Source organism: Somniosus microcephalus, chromosome 7, assembly GCF_052327205.1.
Source record: "Somniosus microcephalus isolate GS21.2 chromosome 7, FLI_Smic_1.0, whole genome shotgun sequence".
Taxonomy (NCBI): Eukaryota; Metazoa; Chordata; class Chondrichthyes; order Squaliformes; family Somniosidae; genus Somniosus; species Somniosus microcephalus.
The window spans coordinates 274,141,716-274,167,896 of NC_140993.1; the positions used below are offsets into that span (position 1 = coordinate 274,141,716).

The window sequence follows — 26,181 nt, forward strand, 5'->3', positions numbered from 1 at the left end:
GTCTACCTGTCAATCTTATGAATGGGCTTTTCCCTGCTCTGATTAGCTGCCCATGGCTCACGTGATCCCAGGGGACGCATCGCAGTAACTACGCCCCTGGGACACGCAAGCACAGCGCGCCGGCAGCTGGGCCAGGCCCCGGAGCGGAATTCCACGGGGCCCTACAGCTCAACTGTCGCCGCGCAAGGTAAGTGCAGGTCGGGGGCTTACACCCGCGGGAAGCCCCCGACCCGAATTTCTGGGCCAATGTTTCTATGACCCTATGACCCTATTTCTCCAACTAGGTTGATGGCAATTTTACCTCTGCTGAGACAAAGCTTAGTCGCGAGATTGGGAAAATGTTAGCGATTACAGACGCATTTTCCCCTTTTTAAAATCGGAAAATAGGGGAAATGCTTGTTGTTAATTCTAATTTAGAAGTTTCAAATTGCCATTACAGGGTGTACCCTTCTGAAACATTTGATTCCTGAGAATGTGGCTTTTTGGCAGTAACAAAAATAGACCCCTTTGGCTGATTATTCTCATTATCCCCCGTGTCCGACATTGGCAAGGTAAGTTCTGACCTGCTTTCCTAGACAAACTGAACTTCTTTCACCGCTTTTCAATTTTAGAATAAAACGCATCTCTTGCTAAAGTTAGCACCGTTCCTTCTGTCAGTCATAATTAATTTTCCTTCGTTTGTCTTGGGTATGTGGCCAAGACGATGCCCAATGTTTAAAGCAGTGTACTTAAACAAAATGGGAGTGTGATCATCAGCACTCTTTCAGGGGTGTCATTAGGGAAGCAGCTACTGCTTCACACTGACTTTTAACTGGTCAAGTGTGACTTGGGTGTCTAGACCCAAACAGACTCCATAGTGCAGAGGAGTTAGACTACCTTCTTCCAGGGAGCATCACTCCACTCCAGGCTGGGCCCTGACTCTGGATTCAGGCTGAATTTACACAGCAGTGACGGTGTAAAGTTAAGCTGCTTTACACGGACAACCGAGGTGTAGAATCATCAAATGGTTACAGGACGGAAGGAGGCCATTCAGCCCGTTGAGCCCGTGCCAGCTCTCTGCAAGAGCACTTCAGCTAGTCCCACTCCCGCGCCCTTTCCCCGGAGCCCTGCAAATTTTTTTCCTTCAGGTATTTATCCAATTCCCTTTTGAAAGCCATGATCGAGTCTGCCTCCACCACCCTTTCAGGCCGTGCATTCCAGATCCGAACCACTCGCTGCGTAAAAAAGTTTTTCCTTATTTCACCTTTGGTTCTTCTGCCAATCACCTTAAATCTGTGTCCTCTGGTTCTCGACCCTTCTGCCAATGGGAACATTTTCCCTCCATCTACTCTGTCCAGACCCCTCATAATTTTGAACACCTCTATCAAATCTCCTCTCAATCTTCGCTGCTCTAAGGAGAACAACCATAGTTTCTCCAGTCTATCCACGTAACTGAAGTCGCTCATCCCTGGAATCATTCTCGTAAATCTTTCTGCACCCTAAGGCCTTCACATCCTTCCTAAAGTGCGGTGCTCAGAATTGGACACAATACTCCAGTTGAGGCCGGACCAGTGTTTTATAAAGGTTCATAATTTCCAGGCTTTTGTACTCTCTGGGGTCAATTTTTTGGCAGCCGTCGGGCGGCTTTTCATGCGGCCGGGGGCCGAAAATCGCCGAAAAAGCGGGTCGGGACCCCCCCGCCTGATTCCCCGCCCCGTCCGACTTTCGGACCGCCGTTTCTCCGCGACCCGCTTCAGTCCTGGCCGCCGCTGACGGGACTGGTCGTTGGCACACTAATGACCAATTATTACCTTGTTGAAGTAGATTTTCTGGGGCCGTTGCGACTTTGGGGCTTTCCCCACATCAAACACGGCTGCGGGGAACCCTGCTGATGAGACCTGGCGTGTAGCTTGCCGGCTTGCTTGCTTGCAGCTGCAGGTCAATCGGAGAAGCTGCGATTTAAAGGGACAGCACTTGTATGTTGAAGGACCTTGTTGTTGCAGGTTTGGGGCTACTTCTTCAAGGCTTAGGCACAGCTGTGGAAGGTTGGAGCCTCACACACTTCTCCAATGCGATCTCCTGAGAAGCCCCTCTCGCCACCCTCACTCAGCGCTTCCTCAGCGGAGGCATCTACGAGAAGCATGGGACGCCTTTTTTTCCTTTCCTTCTTGCCATTAGGGGATCTCCAGCAGCAGAGGCGGCAGCCGCAGAACCAGGAACAGCAGGATCAGCAGCAGGAGCACCAGGCTGCTGCTCACTCACCTGAAGCTGCACAGGCCAGAAGGGGCCAGCGCTTGGAAGTGGCTTGAGAGCACCTTGCTGCGCTTTAGGGGGCCAGTGGGACCCGTTTCTGCACTGGCAGTCCTACTCAGAAGGACTTCCATGAAGATCTGGTTTCTCTGTTCAACAGATGGCCATCGCTCCTCAAGAGATGTCATTCTCTTATGAGCACTCACCATGTTTTCCGTACCCTGGCGAGTTATCTCCTCCATGGAGGTTGCCAACCTTTCCATGGTGATGCGTTCATGCGCCAATGACGCCACAAAGGCTCTGCTCATGGTCGCTATGGACTCCTCCATTCGCTCCACACTCGCAGCGACCCTGGAGACAAAACCTGCCAGAGACTCCTGCATCTGTGCATGGAGATCCATCACCTCTTCACTTGCGGATGGACCCAGAGGCAGAGGGTCAACATGCAGTGCAGCTGAGCTGAGCTGGCACAGTCCTGCACCCTCCGACAAGGACTCTCCACTGCTGTCCCTGAATCTGTTGAGGCTCACTTGTGAGCTGTGAAACATCAGGTGACAACACTACTCTATGTCCCGAAGGTCCCCCCGAGGTGTAAGTGTCTGCGCTGGTGCTGGGTGCGCTTACTTCTGCTGACGCTGCGCCCTCAGAGGTTGGAGCTTCCTCTGAGGAGTCTGGCTGCACAGCCTCTTCCTCCTCCACAGTGAGGACGGGGGCTCTGGATGGTACTGTGGGGGAGTAAAGGAAGGAGTTAGAGATGTAATGCCAAGCTTCTTCTGGTGACTCCCAGCGAGTTGGCATCTGCTGACACCTGCATCCATGCAGCATTGGTCTCAGTGGGAGGCCTCTTCCTCCCTGACCTAGGGAAGAGGACCTCCCTGTGGGCCCTAACTCCATCCAATAATGCCTGCAGTGAAGCCTCGTCGACTTTGAAGGCAGCTTGGGGTCTGGCACTGGCCACAGCTGCTGCAGGCTCCTCTGCCATCCTGTATGGTTCATTTGGAAGCCTTCAGAGGATGCAGTGCTTGCTATGGACCTTGAAAGCACCACAAATGACGACATCATACTGTGGGGATTTCTGACTCGAATTGGACAATTAGCAAGGCTTCCCACATGCTGGGAATTAATTGGCCACTTGAGGGAAAATTGCGTCGAGCTGGCTGACACTTTTTTGTGTGTCAGAAACCCCACATTCGGGGAAACCCGACCATTTCCCACACAAGCCAAAAATCGGGGCCTATGCCTCTATTCATGAAGCCCAGGATCCCATAAGCTTTTTTAACCGCTATCTCAACCTGCCCTGCCACCTTCAATAACTTGTGCACCTATACCCCATGGTCTCTCTTTCCATGCACCCCCTTTAGGATTGTATCTATAGTTTATATTGCCTCTCCTCGTGTAAACACATGCACTTGTAAAATTGGGACTGGTTTCATTGGAACAGAGGAGATTACAGGGTAATTTGACAGAGGCATTTAAAATTATGAAGGGATAGGATAAAGTAGATAGAAACAGACTGTTTTAGTGGTTGAGGGGTCTAGAATGAGAGGGCATAGAAAAAAAAGATTAAATGTAAGAGATTTAGGACAGAGCAGGAGAAAGTTTTTTTTAGACAGAGGGTTGTGAGGCTGTGGGCTGCACTGTGGATCTAGTGATTGAAGCAGTGACCTTGTCAACGTTTATGAATAGGTTAGATAGGTGGTTGAAGGAAAGGGGAATAAAAAGATATTGAACACGGCGGGTACGTGGGATTTAACATCAGTTGTGGAGACGCTACTAGAATCTGTCAGATGTACGGAGCACTTGAACAAATATGAGCTGATCAGAGAGAGCCAGCATGGCTTCAAGGGTAAGTCATGTCTCACTGATCTAGTTCAATTTTTGAAGAGGTCCCTAATAAAAAGACTTGCATTTATATAGCACCTTTCACGACCACCAGACATCTCAAAGTGCTTTACAGCCAATGAAGTACTTTTGGAGTGTAGTCACTGATGTAACATGGGAAACACAGCAGCCAATTTGCGCACAGCAAGCTCCCACAAACAGCAATGTGATAATGACCAGATAATCTGTTTTTGTTATGTTGGATTGAGGGATAAATATTGGCCTCAGGACACTGGGGAGAACTCCCCTGCTCTTCTTCGAAATAGTGCCTTGTGATCTCTTACGTCCACCGGAGAGAGCAGACGGGGCCTCGGTTAAGGTAGATAAGGGAGTGTCTGTGGATGTTATTTATATGGACTTCCAGAAGGCAGTCAATAAGGTTCCACAGAAAAGATTATTGGCAAAAATAAAAGCAGATGGAATTGGAGACAGCCTCTTGACTTGGGTTGGAAATCGGTTGGGAGCTAGGAGACGGAGAGTGGGGATAAAGGGAATGTACACTGATTGGCAGGATGTAACAAGTGGTGTCCCCCAGGGATCTGTTCTGAGGCCTCAACTTTCAGCATATTTATGAATGACTTGAAGGAATAGAGAGCTGAATATCCAAGTTTGCAGATTAACAGTAAGTTAGTGCAGATGGGAGCGGGAAGATCCAAAGGGACATAAACAGATTGAGTGAACAAAACTGTGGCAAATGAAGATCAATGTGGGGAAGTGGGAGGTAATTTGTACCCAAGAAAGATAAATCGGAGTATTTTCTAAATGGCGAGAAGCTAGGAACCGTGAAGAGTGAAGGGATTTGGGAGTCCAGGTTCACAAATCATTAAAAGCTAGTAGACAGATACAGAAAACAACAAAAGGGCTAATGGAATGTTGGCCTTGATCTCAAGGAGGCTGGAATACAAACGGGAGGAAGTGATGCTTCAGTTATACAGGGCCTTGGTCAGACGTCATCTTGAATGCTGAAGTCAATTTTGGGTACTGCACCTCAGGAAGGATATACTGGCCTTGGAGAGGGTGCAGTGCCGATTCATCAGATACGGAGTCTTAGGGGGTTAAATTATGAGGACAGGTTGCATAAACTTGGCTTGTATTGCCTTAAGTATAGAAAATTGAAGGGTGATCTGATCGATGTGTTTAAAATGTTAAAAGGATTTGATAGGATAGATATGGAGAGACTATTTCCTCTGATGGGGCAGTCCGGAACATAAGAATATAACAAATAGGAGCAGGATTAGGCCACTCGGCCCCTCGAGCCTGCTCCGCCATTCAATAAGATCATGGCTGATCTTGGGCTCAAAGCCACTTCCCTGCCCGCTCCCCATAACCCTTCACTCCCTTATCTTGCAAAAATCTGTCTATCTCCACCTTAACTGTATTTAATGACCCAGCCTCCACGGCTCTCTGGGGCAGAGAATTCCACAGATTTACGACCCTCTGAGAGAAGAAGGAGCTAATGTAGGTCAGTGAGCACAGAGGCGATGGATGAATGGGACTTGGTGCAACTTAGGATATGGGCAGCAGAGTTTTAGATCAGCTGAAGTTTACAGAGGATGGACGACTGGCTAGGAGAGCGTTGGAATAGTTGAGTCTGGAGGTAACAAAAGCACAGATAAGGTTTCAGCACCAGATGAGCTGAGGCAGGGGCGGAGACAGGCGATGTTATGGCGGTGGAAGTAAGCTGTATTGGTGATAGAAAGGATATGGGGTTGTAAGCTCAGCTCAGGATGAAATCGGACACCGAGGTTGCTAACAGTCTGTTTCAGCCTCAGACAGTGGCCAGGGAGGGGGATGAAACTGGTGGTTAGGGAACAGACTTTGTGGTGGGGACTGAAGACAATGGCTTCGGTTTTCCCAATATTTAATTGCAGGATATTTCTTCTCATCCAATACTGGATGTCAGACAAATAGCGTGGAGGCTGTGGAGGGGTCGAGAGAGGTGGTGCGGTAGAACTGGGTGACATCAGTGATGTAAGAAAACTACGAGGCACTTGGTCTGAGTATTAAACAAGGCTTTAATCAACTGTTTTTCAACATGGAGATCTAGTTGTGTCCTTCACTAGTTCCTGTTAAAGAATGTCCTGAGCAAGCTGGGCCCATGCCCGAGTATTTATACTCTCCCTGGACAGCGCCACCAGCAGGCCGCCCAGTATCATTTCATAAGTCATTTCCACATGAATGACGAGATTCATGTCAATCAGCGTACATGGGGAATCTGACGTGTTTTCGGATGATGTTGTCGAGGGGCAACATGTAGATGAGAAAGAGAAGGGAGATTCCAGAGGTAATGGTGCAGGAGCGGGAAGAGAAGCCATTGCAGGAGCTTCGGGGGCTCCGACTGGACACATAAGAATGGATCCAGGCGACGTTAATCCCACTCAGCTGGACAACGGAGGAGAGGCGTTGAAGGAGGACGGAGTGGTCAAACGTGTCAAAGGTTGCAGGCAGGTCAAGAAGGATAAGGAGGGATAGTGAACCAAAGTCCATCAGACAGGATGTCATTTGTGATTTTGATAAGGGCCGGGTCAGTGCTGAGGCAGAAACCTGATTGCAGAGGTTCAAGCATGGAGTTGCGGGGAAGATGGGCACGGATTTGGGAGGTGACAACACATTCAAGGACTTGAGAGGGAATGGAGATTGGTGATGGGGGGGTGCTAGTTTTCAAGGACAGAAGGGATCAAGGGTGTTTTTTTTGAGGAGAGGGGTGATGATGGCAGATTTGAAAGGAAGGGGGGCAGTTTAACCATCTTCTCTTAATTTGCTGTTGATTTTGGGATTGGTAATGGCCCGGGTTGAGTAAACAGACTTGGAGGAGCTACTGCCGCATGAAAATGTGAGGGACTGAATCATCATTAGTAAACACTGTCATTAATACTGCTGCTTCAGTCATCATGCCATTCCAATCCCATATTCTAATGCAGCCTTCTCCACATTGTTGGGCACAGTACTGCCTACAAAATAGTTCCCAAGGGCTGTTATCTGCAAAATGCAGAAAAGACACTGGCTCATAATTTCCCCTGCACTGATATTTTGTGACTGAAGCATTCTTCATAACCGTTGCAATTCCTGTTGATGAAAATCTCTCACGAGGACAGGTTTCCTTCCTGGAGTACAAATCTCCATTGCACACCCAGCAGTCACCGGCCAATCTACTTACAACTGCAATTATACTCATTTTCACGTCTCCCAAGCAACTAACAAGCCAAAGATGTTAATCCAGCTGTGCACGGAGCGAAATGACTTTAGCTACAGTGGCTGAATGTAGTGGAGGATCCTCGATTCACCGTCTGACACCGGATGCACGTTAGTTGTAAGTGTGTGGCGTCTGAGTCATGGGATTTGTCAGGTGATGAGTCAGGTGATTCCTTTGTTCTCTCTCTCTTTGTGTTATCTGAAAAGCAGCAGGTTCTGCAGCTACTGTGAGCTTACTTGTTATTTTATATACGTAAATAAAATGTTGATACTCTTTAGATCAAATCACGGCTGCGCCTACTATTATCGAGCTATCGACACCTGGTGGCGGCACTGGAAGTGATTGTTTGAAGCGGCCTTCTCTATTTCGGTGGGCATCTTGGTAGCCGGCACAGGTTTTAAAGTTAAGCAAAAACTGAGGCATGTGCACGATGGCATCGCGAGGTGCTCTACCGCCACCTCGGGATCTCAATATCCACAATGCGAATGTTGCGGAAAAGATTGGAGCGAGCCTGGAAGCGCTGTGCCCCGGCGCCGGAGCTTGGCCAGGAGCCGGAATTGGTGCAGGTGTCGACGCTTCTCAAAGTAACAGAGGAAGAAGCTCAAAGTGTACTACACGTGGGTGGACTGGGCCGAGGATGGAGACAGACAGTGCTGAGGAAATGTTTTCATTACTGCCAACCGCACAACAATGTTCCTTTTGAGAGATATAAATTGAACAGGAGAATGCAGGATGCTGGTGAAACTCATGACCACTATCGTGCAGCATTGCCGAAACTCACCAAAGGGTGCGATACTCAGAGACCGTCTCGTGTTTGGAATTGCGGACTCAAGGGTGCAAGAGAGACTGCTTCGAGAGGCAAATCTAACCTTGTCGAAGATTCTGTGATTCTGTGATTCTGAAGATGGATGAGATTTGTCACGCAGCTGAAAGCATGGTGGTGTAATTCAGTCAGCGGGGAGTTGTGGGGACAGAATGTGAGTGCAGTACATAAAGCCAAGGAAACCCCAAGGCGCGACAGAGACAAGCTTCGGGAAAACGCTAAAGAATCGCCAAAGACTGGCGAGTGCTGCAACTGCGGGAAGAAACACAAGTTTCACAAGCGGGAGCTGCACCCAGCCTTTGGGAAGGTGTGCAACAAGTGCGGAAAGAGAAACCATTTAGCAGCAAAATGCCATGGAAAAGAATCGCCTCCACGCAGACAGACAGTTAGAGCAGTAGATGAAGAACCAAGGACAAAAGAAGTCTTTGTCACCAATGAGATCAGTGCGGTGGGTTTGGATGACTCACAGTGTCACACTTAGGCTGGAGTCAGGCAACTACCTAAGATTTCAAATAGACACGGGGGCCATAATGTAACGTCATTCCGCTGCACCTTTACAAAAAAGCAACAAGAGATTTTAAGCTAGCAAAGGTGGAACTGTTGAAGTCAGCGATTGTAGTTTATGGCAACACAAGTCTCCCCAAGAGGACAAGTACGAATTCTGGTCCAATGTGGTGACTATAAGTATAAGCTGGACTGTAAGCTAGTCGAAAGCACGACTCTGTGACCTCTGCTGGGTAGGAAGCCCTGCCTGGGCATGGACATCATTAGGTACAATGATAATGATGAAATTAATAGAACACCATCTACTGGAGTAACAGCATACACGATCAATGACGACAAGCCACTAGCTAAGGAGTGTTTAATACCGAAACATCCTCGAATATTCAGTGATCGGCTAGAACAAGTTGAGGGAGAGTACCAAATCAGGCTTGACAAGGCAGTAGATCCAGTCCAACATGTCCCGCGTCGAGAATCAGTGGCTTTAAGGGATAAGCTGAAGGAAACCCTAGATGGTCTGGTCAGACAGGACATCATTGCTCCTGTAACAATACTGACCTCATGGATCAGTTCGATGGTAGTCATACCTAAGAAGAATGGAACACTAGGCATCTGCTTGGATTCTAAAGACCTAAACAAGGCTATCAAGCGAGAACATTATGCTCTACTGACTATTGAAGATGTGGTTGCTCGTCTACACAGTGCTAAAGTAATGGCACATAATTCTCAACACCCGAAATGGGTTTTGGCTTGTGAACCTCGATGAACAGTCGTCATATCTTACAACATTCCACACACCTTTTGGACAATCCCACTGGAAGCGTGTGCCATCTGGGATCAGCTCAGCGCCAGAAGTTTTCCAACAAAAAATGCATGAGCTGGTGGAAGGACTGCAAGGGATAAAGGTCATTGCAGATGATTTTGTGATAGTTGGTTTTGGAGAAACACCTGAAGTAGCAATTTGAGACCATGATAAACCACACGAAGCTTCCTTACATCGATGCAGTGATCCTGGAGCGGTGTTAAACAAAAATAAAATGAAACTTCTCATGCAAGAAGTTCCTTTTATTGGACATGTGGCTAAGGGAAGAGGACTATGTGTGGATCCAGCCAAAGTTAAAGCGGTTTTGGAGATGCCGACACCAACTGATGTAGCAGGGATCCAGCGACTGCTTGGACTTGCTCAATATCTGAGCAAGTTTCTCCCACATCTGTCAGACACTCAACACAGAAAGACGCCGAATGGTTCTGGGGACAATTGCAAGAATTTGTGCTGCAACAACTTAAAGTAGTGGTTACCAGGTCTTAGGTGTTACAATCTCAAGGAAGAAGTCACTTTACAATGTGATGCATCTCAACTTGGAATTGGAGCAGCAATGATGCAGAGTGGACAACTGGTTGCGTGTGCATCAAGGGCATTGACAGCAGCAGGGACGAGATACGCACAGATCAAGAAAGAACTTCTTGTGATCATGTTCACCCGTGATAAATTTAGCACCTTAGCCATGCCCTCTGCCTCCACAAGATCATCTTTTTGGTTCCTGATCAGTCCCACCCTTCCTTTGACTACCCTTTTACTATTTATATGTTTATAAAGTGGGTGACACTCTCGCCTCTGAGTCAGAAGGTCGTGGATTCAAGTCCCACTCCAGAGACTTGAGCACAAAAATCTAAGCTGACACTCCCAGTGCCGTGCTGAGGGAGCGCTGCACTGTTGGAGGTGCCGTCTTTCGGATGAGACATTAAACTGAGGCTCCGTCTGCTCTCTCAGGTGGCACGGTGGCATAGTGGTTAGCACTGTTGCCTCACAGCGCCAGGGACCCGGGTTCAAATCCGGCCTCGGGTGACTGTGTGTGGAGTTTGCACATTCTCCCCGTGTTTGCGTGGGTTTTCTCCGGGTGCTCCGGTTTCCTCCCACAGTCCAAAGATGTGCGGGTTAGATTGATTGGCCACGATAAAAATTGACCCTTAGTGTTGGGGGGGATTAAATACACGGGGTTACAGGGATAGGGCTTGGGTGGGATGGCTGTCGCTGTAGGGACTGGGTGCTAGGGTTTGGATGATCAGCCATGATCTCGTTGAATGGCGGAGCAGGCTCGAAGGGCCGAATGGCCTACTCCATCTTCTATGTTTCTATGTAAAAGATCTCACTGCACTATTTCGAAGAGGAGCAGGGGAGTTATCCACGGTGTCCTGGCCAATATTTATCCCTCAAATCAACATAACCAAAAAAACCAGATTATCTGGTCATTATCACATTGCTGTTTGTGGGAGCTTGCTGTGCGCAAATTGGCTACACTGTTTCCTACATTACAACAGTGACTGCACTTCAAAAAGTACTTCATTGGTTGTAAAGCGCTTTGGAACATCCGGTGGTCGTGAAAGGTGCTATAAAAATGCAAGTCTTTCTTTCTGTAAAAGACTTTTGCTTTCCCTTTCATGAACCCTCAAATTTATCCTCATACACTCCTTGCTCCTCTCAGCTCGCCTCTCTGCTTTTTGTACTCAGTTTACTGCATTATGAGCGTGACATTTATCATAAGCCTCCGTGTTTTGTTTCATTGTAATCTCTATATGGTTAGTCATCCAGAGAGCTCTGCTTTAAATGCCCTTCCTTTCCCCCGTGTGGGAATGTGTAGTCTGTACCTGAACTATCTCCTCTTTAAAGGTCACCCATTGCTGACTGACTGTTTTACCTTCCAATCTTTGATTCCAATCCATCTGGGCCAGAGCCCCTTCCAACTCACTGAAATGAGCCCTCATCCAGGTGAGTATTTTCACATTTGATTGTTCCTCGTCCTGTTCCACAACTACTCTAAACCTAATGAGATTGCGATCGAGGTTTCCTAAATGCTCCCCCACTGAAACATGCTCCACATGTCCCACTTCGATGCCCAGAACCGGATCCAGCACTGCTTCCTTCCTCATTGGGTTGGAAACACACTGATCAAGAAAGTTCTCGTACACATTTTAGGAATTCCTCCCCCTCCTTGCACTTAAATCGGTTATTTTCACAGTCTATATTAGGATAATTAAAGTCCCCCATTATCACTACTCTATAGTTCTTGCATGTTTCTGAAATTGCAAATTTTCTCCTCTATCTCCTTCCCACTATTTGGTGGCCTATAGTATACACCCAGCAGCAGAATAGTTCCTCTATTGTTCCTTAATTAGAACCAAATAGATTAGTCTTTGAACCTGCAAGTACATCATCCCTTTCCAGTGCTATAACAGTATCTTTGATCAATACTGCCACCCTCCTTCCTTTTTTTCCTTCCCTATCATTCCTGAATAACTTGTAGCCAGAAATATTAACGCAGTAATTCCTCCCCAAACGCGTGAGTACGGGAGGGGTACTCACGCGTCTGGCCGGAGGAAATGCCGGTTTTCAGCATGCACAGCGCATGCGCTGAAAACCGGCATTTCCTCTCCTCTAACCCAAGAGGTGAAGAGGCTAGCGCATGCGCTGTAGGGGGCAGCGCGTGCGTCTTGGATTTCCTCTGTTTTGGGGGATTTGCGCATGTGTAAAGGCGCTTGTAAAAAGCACACGTAAGTATTTATTTTTACAGGTAAGTGGTGTTTTAGTGCAATTTAGAATTTTTTTTCCCACAGGTTTATTATTTTAAAGAATCTACAATAAGGTAAGTTTAGTTTTAGACCCTTTTATTAAAAATTTATTTTTTTCAACAAAAAAAAATTGTTTAAATTATTTTTTTTAACTTATTTATACTTAATTTAATGATTGGGATGTTTTTTAAATTTTTATTTAAAGTTTAAATAGTGTTTTGGGCCCCCGTAGTTTTCATGAGTTTGACAGCTATTACTCTCAAACTCATGAATGAACCTTCCCCTCCCCTGATTGGTTGTACAGTGCTCACCTGATCCCAGCCGGCACATCGCACTAACTACGCCGCTGGATCAGGTAAGCACTGCGCGCCGACATCTGAACCGGGCCTGTGACAGGAAATGCAAGCAGGCCCGGGCTTCAGATGTCGGCACGCAGGGTGAGTGCAGATCGGGGGCTTGCACACTCGGCAAGCACCCGATCCTAATTTCAGGGCCATTAAGTTCCCAACCCTCTGCTGTGTGACTATGTACCAGGTTTGCTTTTAAGCATAAGGGCTGTGTGGATTGAGGTGAACTGGCCCATCAAAATTCCTTTCTATAGCACACATAGGGGGCATTGGCAAAAGGAGTTGGCCATTCAGCCCCTTGGGCCTGCTTAGTTGTTCAATTCGATCCTGGCTGATCTGCAGCTCAACTCCATTAACCTGCCTCTGCTCCACATCCCTGGGTAGCTTTCACCCAATAAAAATCTCTCTAGTCTGTCTTGAAAGCTCCAATTGTCCCAGCAGCCACAGCCTTTTGGGGGGAGTTCCAAATTTCTACTACTCTTTGTGTGGGAAAAGTGCTTCCTGATTTCACTCCTGAGTGACCTGCTCTAATTTTAAGAATATGCCCTTAAAGCTTGTTTTGCTATTATGACATGGATATTAGAATTTGCATAATCCTTCTATTTTCACAGCAACTACACTACTTGTGACATCCTTAAGATTTCTTGGTGTTTATGGCATATCTCTCTGAAACTGTGACTTTTAGGTCATGTCCATCTATGTCCTGTGCCGTTGCTGTATAGCTAATATGCTGCCTTACCTTTGTGCTCTAATTGTAAGCCATGCAGCTCTCGATGCACCTCTTGCAAGATCCTCCAGTTGTTAACACAGACTTTGCATTGTCTGTGACACATTGTCATCCTCGTGTTCATGCTCCAAGGTAGGGTCCATGCCCAACATGACTTGAATGCTCTTTCCACAGATACTACCAGGCCTGTTGAGTGCATCCAGTGTTCTCTGCTTTGGTTTCAGATTGCCAGCATCTGCGGAAGTTTAAATTTTGCCGCCATATCATTTTTGGGGGACAATCCTCCCTCGTCGGAAATATAAGTTCTTTTCTCCATCACACAGTTCACAAGTCCCTGTAATGCCCCGTCCAGTAATCTGGTTTTTTCTCTGCATTTGTTGAGACAGTTTCAGAGAACTCGTGTATTCCACAGCTGGGATAACAAACTTCTTGACATTTTCTTAACTGCTCGGTTGCCTTGTTGACCCCTGGATAAAGGCGAAACGAGTCGAGGGTTATGGGGCGCAGGCAGGGAAGTGGAGTTGAGGCCAAGCTCAGATCAGACATGCTCTCACTGAATGGCGGAGCAGGCTCGAGGGGCTTATGTTCTTATGATTATGAATGCAGGTGTAGCAAGGTTGCCTACTTTTTCATCAGCAATCAAAAAATCATATTTGTACAAAATGCACTTTTCAAAATGCCATTTGTTAGCAAATTCAAAATAACAAAGAAAATAGTATTTACACCTGTTTAACAAAAGACCAAAATGAGGGTCCTGTGCAAACCCTTCAGTTCCTCCACACAGATCTTAGTCTATCAATTTAGATCTTTTGATACATATTCGAATTGCTCTCACGCATCAACATCACGTGTCCAAAAAGGTATCACTAAATACAAGAGATACAACATCCTAATGCCCTAAAATGTTTTGATTTGATAATAGAATGCTGCAGCACAGGAGGTCACTTGGCCCATCGCGCCTGTGCCAGCTCTGGACTAGAGCTCTCCAATGAGTCCCACTCCCCTGCTCTTACCCCAGAGCCCTGTCATTTTTTTTTCCTTCAAGTATTTATCCAATTCTCTTTTGAATGTTATTATTGAATCTGCTTCCACCGCCCTTTCAGGCAGCGTATTCCAGATCACAGCAACTCGCTGAGTAAAATAATGGTTTCTCCTCTCGCCTCTGGTTCTTTGGCCAATGACCTTAAATGATATGGCGGCAAAAATTAAACTTCCGCAGATGCTGGAGATCTGAAACCAAAGCAGAAAACACTGGATGAACTCAGCAGATCCGGTAGCATCTGTGGAAAGAGCATTCAAGTCATGTTGGGCATGGACCCTACCTTGGCGCATGAACACGAGGATGGCAATGTGTCACAGACAATGCAAAGTCTGTGTTAACAACTGGAGGATCTTGCGAGAGGTGCATCGAGAGCTGCATGGCTTACAATTAGAGCACAAAGGTAAGGCAGCATATTAGCTATACAGCAACGGCACAGGACATAGATGGACATGACCGAAAAGTCACAGTTTCAGAGAGATATGCCATAAACACCAAGTGACCCTCCTGCCACTGGAAACAGTTTCTCCTTATTTACTCTGTCAAAACCACTCATGATTTTGAACACCTCTATCGAATCTCCTCTTAATCTTCTCTGCTCCAAGGAGAACAACCTCAGCTTCTCCAGTCTCGCCACATAACTGAAGTCTCTCATCCCTGGTACCATTCTAGTAAATCTCCTCTGCACCCTCTCCAAGGCCTTGACATCCTTCCTAAAGTGTGGTGCCCAGAATTGCACACAATACTCCAGCTGAGGCCGAACCAGTGTTTTATAAAAGTTTAGCATAACCTCCTTGCTATTGTGCTCTATTCCTCTATTAGTATAGCCCAGGATCCCGTATGCCTTTTTTAACAGCCTTATCAACTTGTCCTGCCACCTTCAGAGATTTGTGCACATTCACCCCCAGGTTTCCGTTTCTGCACCCCCTTTAAAATTGACCCCCTTCTGTGCTATATCATTCTATTATTATATTGCCTCTCCTCATTCTTCCTACCAAAATGTATCATTTCACACTTCTCTGTTAAATTTCATCTGCCATGTGTCTGCCCATTTCACCAGTCTGTCGATGTCCTCCTGAAGTCTATTATTATCCTCCTCATTGTTTACTACATGTCAGAGTATCATATCATCTGCAAACTTTGAAATTATGCCCTCTATACCCAATTCCATGTCATTCATATATATCAAAAAACTAGTGGTCCTAATACCAATCCCGTGGGATCACCACTGAATAATTCTCCGGTCTGAAAAACAACTGTTCACCACTACTCTCTGCTTTCTGTCCCTCTGCCAATTTTGTATCCATGCTGTCACTGTCCCTTTAATCCCATGGGCTTCAATTTTGCTAACAATGGCATTTGAAAGTCCATATACACATCATCAACCGCACTGCCTTCATCAACCCTCTCTGTTACTTCATCAAATAACTCGGTAAAGTTTGTCAAACACGATTTGCCTTTAACAAACTTGTGCTGACTTTAATTTATTAGCCCATATTTTTCTAAATGACAATTAACTTTGTCCCGGATTATTATCTCTAAAAGTTTCCCCACCACTGACATTAGGCTGACTGGCCTTTAGTTGCTGGGTTTATTCCTCTTCCCCTTTTTTGAACAGAGGTCTATCATTTGCAATCCTCTGGTACTGCGTCCATAGCTAAGGAGGATTGGAAGAGTGTGGCCAGAGCCTCTGATATCTCTACCCTCACTTCCCTCAGCAACCCAGGATGCAGCTGATCCAGACCGGGTGACTTTTCTACTTTGAGGTCTGCCAACCTTTTAAATACCTCTTCATTCTCTATTTTTATCTTATCCAATATCGCTACTGCCTCCTCCTTTACTGCTACACTGACAGCATCCTCTTCTCGAGTGAAGACAGATGCAAAGTCCTCATTTAGTACCTCAGCCATGCCCTCTGCCTCCACAAATCTCCTTCTTTGATCCCTAATTGGCCCCATCCTTCCTTTGACCACCTTTTGCACAAATATAAAACGGAAGTTATGGAACTGTGTGAATTTCCTGTCACCAACCAGATTTGAATTTTCTAATTGTTTATAGTACTGCCAGTTTATATCTAGCTCAACAAAGACGATTATAAAAAGTGATTTAACAAAAAAACCGCAAATGCTGGGAATAAACAGCATCTGTAAAGTGAAAGACACCTGTTCGGGTGTGGAACTCTTCATCGTGACAATATGGGGGTAATGTTTAACTGCAGCTCCCGGGCGGTATCTGTCAGAGCACAATCCCTGTCTGTTATAGAATGCCCCCCACCCCAGCGATTTAAATGGAGTGAAAATCGAGGCGGCTTCTACAATGGGTGGGCAATTCACTCTGCCAGGTTACCGGCCACACAGGGAATGCTGAAATTTACCTCCATATATATCTTCACTTTTCAGTTCTCATTCCAGTCTTCAGTTCTGATGAATGGTTACACATCGAAAACATTAAGTTGGCTTGTGTTTTTACAGATGCTGAATGATCTCCCATGTATTTCCAACATTTTCTGTTTCTATTAAGACTAGTGCCTATGGCTGGACAAACTGCTTAACATACAGTTGCATGTACTAATCGTGAAGTAAAATACTAGGGGGGAGAAATTTGGTTGTTAGCGCCACCGATTAACGCCTAAAGAGGCCGAGAAGTGGGGCGCTAGCCAATTTCCGGGCGGGCGCAAGGCGCCTCGCCCCATAGTGAGCATGCATTTAGCGCCGGCGCTAAATCTTAGCGCCCGCTCATGGGCACAGGCTGATTATGACGTCATTTGAGTGTGCAACGCCTTTTGGGCACCTCGGACTGGAAATTCAGTGGCGCCCCCCTCCGTAGCGCCTGGCGCTAATAGTGACAGCTTACCTGGGCCTTACCAAGTCGCTCTCGGGCTGGAGGAGCGTTATTTAAAGGGGACTGGTGTGGTTTAAAAGCGGCAGCCATTTTTGGATCACAACTTCCTCGAGAGCTACAAAGAGTTGCTGAGCTGCACACTGAGAGCCATTTGACCACTGAGCCAGCGCAGGCAGATGATCTTCAGCCTTCTGACCATCACCTTGCTGTTGGTGAGCCTTGACAACGGGGAACCTCCCTGTGGGCACTTATTATGGGAACTGCATTGGAGGGGAACGTCCTGCTGCTGAATCATCTGGAAAGGGCACTGAGACGCTGGGAGAGGGGTGGGCATGGCCAGATGGAGGAGGGCCAACAGGCGTCGCCACAGCAGACCTTACGCTGGCAGGGTTATCCGACAGCAGTTTTCCTACATGAACATGCCGGAGGAGAAGTGTGTCAGAAGGCTGCGATTTAGAAAGGAGGTAGTGACTGAGCTGTGCCAGCTCCTTCAGCCAGATCTGCAGCCTCAGATAAGGTGCAGGACATTTCTGTCGGCGGCTGAGAAGATGGCTGCTGGCCTGAACTTCTACGCAAGCGGCTCTTCTCAGGCTGCGCGTCAGAGGCTGATCAGAAGTAGCTTCTAGGCCCCTCTCATGGAATGCTTGCTGCCATTCCAAGAACAGGAATGGAACCGGTCTGATACCCCCAAGCCTGTGAAGGGCAAGACGCATGTAAATAGTAGGCATGGCCATTGTAAATGAAGAAAGTGTTTCATTACACAAAATGTGGTTCCTTCAAACATGAGAAAGCTATGGCAACAGAAAGCAAAACGAATACACTGACACATAACTGCCTCTCACACCCGGGAGACTGTCCAAAACATAAATCACATTCCGACCATCTTCCTTGGCCTTGATTCCACTGCGCCAACCAAAGCATCCAATGCCCCATCAGTGAGGTGTTCCGCCCTCTGCCTCACCCTTTCCACGTCTTGCTAGGCTGGTGCGCCACAGGTAGGCTCCCACTGCTTTGAAGGCCTACAAGGCAGTGAGTGTGTCTGGTGATGCCAATTGACCTGCCCCTTTAAGAGCTGGCCGGCGCCACTGTCTCTCAGGGAAAGTGATTATTGACAGCACCTTCACTGCGCCCCGCCGCCATGAAATTGGGTTGCGCCGCCGGGTTAGCGCCTTAAGAGTAGCATGCATCGCCTGATTTAGCGCCGCAATTACCTTTAGGGGCGCTGCAACCCAATATCGCGCTAGGTGGCGCTAAATTGCGCCTGGCGCTAAACTTTGCGCATCGCCAGGACTAGCGCCCCAAACGCGGCTATACCGAATTTCTAGGCCTAAGAATTTCTCTGCTATACACTTTTTTTCTTGCACACTTTCAATTGTAATGCAGGATTTTCCGATGTGCCAACTATTTCTCAGTACCTTTTGGTTGCTATAGTTGAATAGATGATTAAAATACTGAAAGTTGTGTAGCATGTTATATAGAAAGCGATTTTGAAACCTTAGTTGTAAACATGGTCAAGTGCATGGTTGGGGCAGGCTTGAAGGGCTGAATAGCCGACTCCTGCTCCTCATGATAGTGGAGGTGACGGGTGCTGACAGCTAAAAAAAACATTCAGGAGTAAATACCGTACATGTAAACAGAAAATGGGTACAGTTATCGGCTACGAATGTTGCGAATACCTGCTGTAGCAACATTACAGTATTCAAAGGAGTGTTTGTGGCCAAAGACTGATCGATAGAAGGGATCAGACTGTGCAGTTTAGCACTGGCTGCAGTCAGACACCGATACTTCCTGTCAAACAGACCTATTCGGCACAGTGAGAGTTTTGAAAAGAAGGACAGACATCTCTAAAGGTTTATGCCATATGCATTAAAAAAAGTCAGAACGGATTGTAAAACAGTATTAACAAGGTAAAGCTGTTTTGTTTCCTCTTCAGGCTAGACTTTGTGCTTCTTGACTATGAATGGGCAGTAACCCTGGACCAGAAGAAACATTTGTCACAGATTAACATATAAAATATCGACTTTGAAAGTTGTAATACCCCAGGTACTAATTTAAACGGTTTTAAAGAGCTACAGCCACTTGGTAACCGGCGTCTAAGATACTTTTACGAGCTTTCTAAATAATGATTTATGACTGGCCTGCTGGATGCCTTTTTAAAATGTGGTTTCAAGCAGATATTAAAACGTACAACAAACACAACATCAGCTGCAACGCCTACCCAGCCCCGTGCTTAAAGTGTCCGATATCTAACCTGAGCTTTTGGAACAAGATATTATTGTTTGCTCCAAGAATATAGTTTGCCAAAAAAAAAACTCCCAAATGCAATGACCAGACTCAATAAAAATAAATACATATGCTTTTTTCCCCCAAAAAACTCATAACCAAACTCCATATTTCGTTTTTTAAACCGGCAATCAGCTTTCCAATTACAATCTTGACGGGGGATTTTTTCCCCCAGTGAAGGTTCGAACGCACGCTGGATTTCAAGATTGAATTCCAGAATGTTTAAATCCATATCTTGTGTGGAATCCTCATTTTTTTATAAGAAAGAAAATAACTCAAAGATGTTATGCTGTAAACAACTACTGATGGGTCAACTATGCGAAGAAGTTCCAAAATGAAATAAATGAATTAGTGGGCGTTCCTCCTTTAATGTTTCTTTGAATTCAACTGTTTATATTTCTAGGAAGCTTTAGGTGCCATTTGAAACCCACCCCCCCTCGGCCATTTATTTCCATTTCAGTATGTGTGAGAAGCACCATCATATTCATTTTGCTTTAGAAGAAACACAGCCACATTAAGTGGGGGGGGGGGGGGGGGCACTATTTCTACACAGTCCCTTTTTTTGGGCGGGGGGAGATTTTGCCACAGTTCCTTGTTCTGGGGGGCAGTATTTCCGCGGAGACACTTGTTTCGGGGACAGTCTCTCCAGTCTCTCCCCACAGCTGCTCCCCATTGTCTCTCATCCCCATTGCGGTCAGGACTTCCCCGAAGGGGAGCAGCTTCCGGCCACACCAACCAAACTGTACAGAAATCCCTGCTGCAGGTAGTTTCTGGACTCGGCTTGAGGGGCCTGCTCACTTCAGTTACCCCCCCCCGCCCGTCTTTCTGGTCACTTCAGTTACCCGCCCCCCCCAGCCCCCACACCCACCAGTAATTTCAGTAACTGCCCCTCTCCCCCCTTCAGTAACTGCCCCTCTCCCCCCTTCAGTAACTGCCCCCTCTCCCCCCTTCAGTAACCGCCCCTCTCCCCCCTTCAGTAACCGCCCCTCTCCCGCCTTCAGTAACCGCCCCTCTCCCCCCTTCAGTAACCGCCCCTCTCACCCCCTTCAGTAACTGCCCCCTCTCCCCCGCTTCAGTAACCGCCCCTCTCCCCCCTTCAGTAACCGCCCCTCTCCCCCCTTCAGTAACTGCCCCTCTCCCCCCTTCAGTAACCGCCCCTCTCTCACCCCCCCTTCAATTAACCCACCCCCTCCCTGCCAGCAACTACAGTTGCCTCTCCCTCTCTCTCTCTCTCATTATCTCCCTCTCATCCTCTCGTTATCCCCCTCCCTCTCTCTCTTTATCCCCACCCCTCTCTCTCGTTGCCCCCTCTTTCTCGTTATCCCCCTCTCTCGTTACCCCCTCTCTCTCTCTCTCGTTATTCCCTTCCCTCTCTCTCTCTCTCTCGTTATCCCCTCTCTCTCTCGTTATTCCTTCCCTCTCTCTCTCTCTCTCGTTATCCCCTCTCTCTCACTCTCTCTCGTTATCCCCCCTCTCTCCTCTCTCTCTCCTCGTTATCCCCCCCTCTCTCTCTCATTATCCCCCTCTCTCTCTCTCTCTCGTATCCCCTCTCTCTCTCTCTCTCTCGTTATCCCCCCCTCTCTCTCTCTCTCGTTATCCCCCCTCCCTCTCTCTCTTTCGTTATTCCCTTCCCTCTCTCTCTCTCTCTCGTTATCCCCTCTCTCGTTATTCCCTTCCCTCTCTCTCTCTCTCTCGTTATCCCCTCTCTCTCACTCTCTCTCGTTATCCCCCCTCTCTCTCTCTCTCTCGTTATCCCCCCTCTCTCTCTTCGTTATTCCCTTCCCTCTCTCTCTCTCTCTCTCGTTATCCCCTCTCTCTCTCTCGTTATCCCCTCTCTCTCTCTCTCTCGTTATCCCCCTCTCTCTCTCTCTCTCGTTATTCCCTTCCCTCTCTCTCTCTCTCTCGTTATCCCCTCTCTCTCTCTCGTTATTCCTTCCCTCCTCTCTCTCTCTCGTTATCCCCCTCTCTCGTTATCCCCTCTCTCTCTCTCGTTATCCCCCTCTCTCTCTCTCTCGTTATCCCCCTCTCTCTCTCTCTCGTTATCCCCCTCTCTCTCTCTCTCTCGTTATCCCCCCTCTCTCTCTCTCTCTCGTTATCCCCCTCTCTCTCGTTATCCCCTCTCTCTCTCTCTCGTTATCCCCTCTCTCTCTCTCTCTCGTTATCCCCTCTCTCTCTCTCTCTCGTTATCCCCCCTCTCTCTCTCTCTCGTTATCCCCCCTCTCTCTCTCTCTCGTTATCCCCCCTCTCTCTCTCTCTCTCTCGTTATCCCCCTCTCTCTCTCGTTATCCTTCCCTCTCTCTCTCTCTCTCGTTATCCCCTCTCTCTCACTCTCTCTCGTTATCCCCCCTCTCTCTCTCTCTCTCGTTATCCCCCCTCTCTCTCTCTCGTTATCCCCCTCTCTCTCTCTCTCTCTCGTTATCCCCTCTCTCTCTCTCTCGTTATCCCCCCCTCTCTCTCTCTCTCGTTATCCCCCCCTCTCTCTCTTTCGTTATCCCTTCCTCTCTCTCTCTCTCTCTCGTTATCCCCTCTCTCGTTATTCCCTTCCTCTCTCTCTCTCTCTCGTTATCCCCTCTCTCTCACTCTCTCTCGTTATCCCCCCTCTCTCTCTCTCTCGTTATCCCCCCTCTCTCTCTCTTTCGTTATTCCCTTCCCTCTCTCTCTCTCTCGTTATCCCCCTCTCTCTCTCTCTCGTTATCCCCCTCTCTCTCTCTCTCTCGTTATTCCCTTCCCTCTCTCTCTCTCTCGTTATCCCCTCTCTCTCTCTCGTTATTCCCTTCCCTCCCTCTCTCTCTCTCTCGTTATCCCCTCTCTCTCTCGTTATCCCCCCTCTCTCTCGTTATCCCCCTCTCTCTCTCGTTATCCCCCTCTCTCTCTCTCTCTCGTTATCCCCCCTCTCTCTCTCTCTCTCGTTATCCCCCCTCTCTCTCTCTCTCTCGTTATCCCCCCTCTCTCTTGTTATCCCCCCTCTCTCTCGTTATCCCCTCTCTCTCTCTCTCGTTATCCCCTCTCTCTCTCTCTCTCGTTATCCCCTCTCTCTCTCTCTCTCTCGTTATCCCCCTCTCTCTCTCTCGTTATCCCCCTCTCTCTCTCGTTATCCCCCCTCTCTCTCTCTCGTTATCCCCCCTCTCTCTCTCTCTCTCTCTCTCGTTATCCCCCCTCTCTCTCTCTCTCTCTCGTTATCCCCCCTCTCTCTCTCTCTCTCTCGTTATCCCCCCTCTCTCTCTCTCGTTATCCCCCCTCTCTCTCTCTCTCGTTATCCCCCCTCTCTCTCTCTCTCTCTCTCGTTATCCCCCTCTCTCTCTCTCTCTCTCGTTATCCCCCTCTCTCTCTCTCTCTCTCGTTATCCCCCCTCTCTCTCTCTCTCTCTCGTTATCCCCCCTCTCTCTCTCTCGTTATTCCCTTCCCTCCCTCTCTCTCTCTCTCGTTATCCCCTCTCTCTCTCGTTATCCCCCCTCTCTCTCGTTATCCCCCCTCTCTCTCTCGTTATCCCCCTCTCTCTCTCTCTCTCGTTATCCCCCCTCTCTCTCTCTCTCTCGTTATCCCCCCTCTCTCTCTCTCTCTCGTTATCCCCCCTCTCTCTTGTTATCCCCCCTCTCTCTCGTTATCCCCTCTCTCTCTCGTTATCCCCTCTCTCTCTCTCGTTATCCCCTCTCTCTCTCTCTCTCGTTATCCCCTCTCTCTCTCTCTCTCTCGTTATCCCCCTCTCTCTCTCTCGTTATCCCCCTCTCTCTCTCTCGTTATCCCCCCTCTCTCTCTCTCTCTCGTTATCCCCCCTCTCTCTCTCTCTCTCTCTCGTTATCCCCTCTCTCTCTCTCGTTATCCCCCCTCTCTCTCTCTCTCTCTCTCGTTATCCCCCCTCTCTCTCTCTCTCTCTCGTTATCCCCCCTCTCTCTCTCTCTCTCTCTCGTTATCCCCCCTCTCTCTCTCTCTCTCTCTCTCGTTATCCCCCCTCTCTCTCTCTCGTTATCCCCCTCTCTCTCTCTCTCTCTCGTTATCCCCCCTCTCTCTCTCTCTCGTTATCCCCCCTCTCTCTCTCTCTCTCTCTCGTTATCCCCTCTCTCTCTCTCTCGTTATCCCCCCTCTCTCTCTCTCTCTCTCTCGTTATCCCCCCTCTCTCTCTCTCTCTCTCGTTATCCCCCCTCTCTCTCTCTCTCTCTCTCGTTATCCCCCTCTCTCTCTCTCTCTCTCTCGTTATCCCCCCTCTCTCTCTCTCGTTATCCCCCCTCTCTCTCTCTCTCTCTCGTTATCCCCCCTCTCTCTCTCTCTCGTTATCCCCCCTCTCTCTCTCTCTCTCGTTATCCCCCCTCTCTCTCTCTCTCGTTATCCCCCCTCTCTCTCTCTCTCGTTATCCCCCCTCTCTCTCTCTCTCTCTCATTATCCCCCCTCTCTCTCTCTCTCTCTCGTTATCCCCCCTCTCTCTCTCTCTCTCTCTCGTTATCCCCCCTCTCTCTCTCTCTCTCTCTCGTTATCCCCCCTCTCTCTCTCTCTCTCTCTCGTTATCCCCCTCTCTCTCTCTCTCTCGTTATCCCCCTCTCTCTCTCTCTCTCTCTCGTTATCCCCCCTCTCTCTCTCTCTCGTTATCCCCCCTCTCTCTCTCTCTCGTTATCCCCCCCTCTCTCTCTCTCTCTCGTTATCCCCCTCTCTCTCTCTCGTTATCCCCTCTCTCTCGTTATCCCCCTCTCTCTCTCTCTCGTTATCCCCCCTCTCTCTCTCTCTCGTTATCCCCCCTCTCTCTCTCTCTCGTTATCCCCCCTCTCTCTCTCTCGTTATCCCCCCCTCTCTCTCTCTCGTTATCCCCCTCTCTCTCTCTCGTTATCCCCCTCTCTCTCTCTCTCGTTATCCCCCCTCTCTCTCTCTCTCTCTCTCTCGTTATCCCCCCTCTCTCTCTCTCTCTCTCTCGTTATCCCCCCTCTCTCTCTCTCTCTCGTTATCCCCCCTCTCTCTCTCTCTCTCTCTCTCTCGTTATCCCCCCTCTCTCTCTCTCTCTCTCTCGTTATCCCCCCTCTCTCTCTCTCTCTCTCTCGTTATCCCCCCTCTCTCTCTCTCGTTATCCCCCCTCTCTCTCTCTCGTTATCCCCTCTCTCTCGTTGTCCCCCCTCTCTCTCTCGTTATCCCCCCTCTCTCTCTCTCGTTATCCCCCCTCTCTCTCTCTCGTTATCCCCCCTCTCTCTCTCTCTCTCTCGTTATCCCCCCTCTCTCTCTCTCGTTATCCCCCCTCTCTCTCTCTCGTTATCCCCTCTCTCTCGTTATCCCCCCTCTCTCTCTCTCGTTATCCCCCCTCTCTCTCTCTCGTTATCCCCTCTCTCTCGTTGTCCCCCTCTCTCTCTCGTTGTCCCCCCTCTCTCTCTCGTTATCCCCCCTCTCTCTCTCGTTATCCCCCCTCTCTCTCTCTCGTTATCCCCCCTCTCTCTCTCTCGTTATCCCCCCTCTCTCTCTCTCGTTATCCCCTCTCTCTCGTTACCCCCCTCTCTCTCTATTTACCCTCTCTCTCTCTCTTTCTCTCTCTCCCCGGTACCTTGGACTCCTGCTGGCTCAGGGTTGAAGCCGGGGACCCGGGCGTCTCTCCGCCGTCCCGCTGGTTCTCCTCCTCGGTGCGGTCAGTAGCGGGCTGGTCCCGGCTCTCCTCCGCCGGCAGCTCCCGGTTCGGCATCTCGGGTCCCGGCTTCTCTCTGCGGCCACGGTGCGGCTCACGGCATTCCCGGGCCAGCGGGCGGTGCGGAGCCGGCAGGCGGGCGGGCGGTACCGGGCAGGGCGGGCGGTAACAACGCCCGCGGCTCCCGCTCCCGGCGCTCGCTCGCTCTTCAATTATTCCCGGGATCCGCGATGGCCATCAGTCTCGACGCTTTTCCCAACTCTCGGTGGAGTTTTCACTGGGTTTTCCCCTCGGGATCCTCACGTATTTCCGGCTGCGGGATCGATAAAGCAGCAGCCGAGGGGAGACATCGATGGAGCCGAGGAGAGGAGAGGAGAGCCCAGCAGCCCAGCCCAGGCTAATGCAACTTTGATGTCTGTCCGTCCTTTGCCAGCCGATCAGTGAGGACAACAAGCGCAGCCGAGCGGCGCCGCACCTGTAGCTGGCGAGGAGTCGGCTTCTTGTTCAATAAAAGTTTGCAGCACAATCCCGGGTCTGTAGCTGTCTGTCTGCAGCCTCCTGCATTCCTACACCCTGCCCATAGTGCTCGATGTGTTGCCCCCTCCCTCCTGCTCCAAGAGCTATAACTTCATGATTTGTTCATGCTCAAAAAAAATACAGCGATTTAAAAAAAAATCATTTTATGGGATGTGGGCGTCGCTAGCTATGCCAGCATTTATTGCCCATCCCTAATTGCCCTTGAGAAGGTGGCGGTGAGCCGCCTTGAACCGCTGCAGTCCGTGTGGTGAAGATCCTCCCACAGTGCTGTTAGGGAGAGAGTACCAGGATTTTGACCCAGCGACGATGAAGGATTGGCGATATATTTCCAAGTCAGGATGGGGTGTGACTTGGAGGGGAACTTGGAGGTGGTGGTGTTCCCATGCGCCTGCTGCCCTTGACCTTCTAGGTGGTAGAGGTCGCGGGTTTGGGAGGTGCTGCCGAAGAAGCCTTGGCGAGTTGCTGCAGTGCATCTTGTAGATGGTACACACTGCAGCCACGGTGCGCCGGTGGTGGAGGGAGTGAATGTTTAAGGTGATGGATGGGGTGCCAATCAAACGGGCTGCTTTCTCCATAGATATCAATGCTTCTTGCCCTCTCTTCAGATAAAGTGATGATTT

The 26,181-nt window shown here is 48.7% G+C and overlaps 1 protein-coding gene across 2 annotated transcripts in view; it reads right to left on the bottom strand.

Annotated features, from left to right (window-relative positions):
- The window catches only part of stac (SH3 and cysteine rich domain), a 224,589-nt gene extending 198,927 nt beyond the window's left edge, over positions 1-25,662 (bottom strand). For both annotated transcript variants that reach the window (XM_085993817.1, XM_085993816.1), the window contains exon 1: positions 24,947-25,662. In XM_085993817.1, the coding sequence (XP_085849943.1) occupies positions 24,947-25,081 (135 nt within the window). In that variant the 5' untranslated portion in view covers positions 25,082-25,662. The remainder of the gene's footprint in view (positions 1-24,946) is intronic.
- Positions 25,663-26,181: the final 519 nt, after the last annotated feature.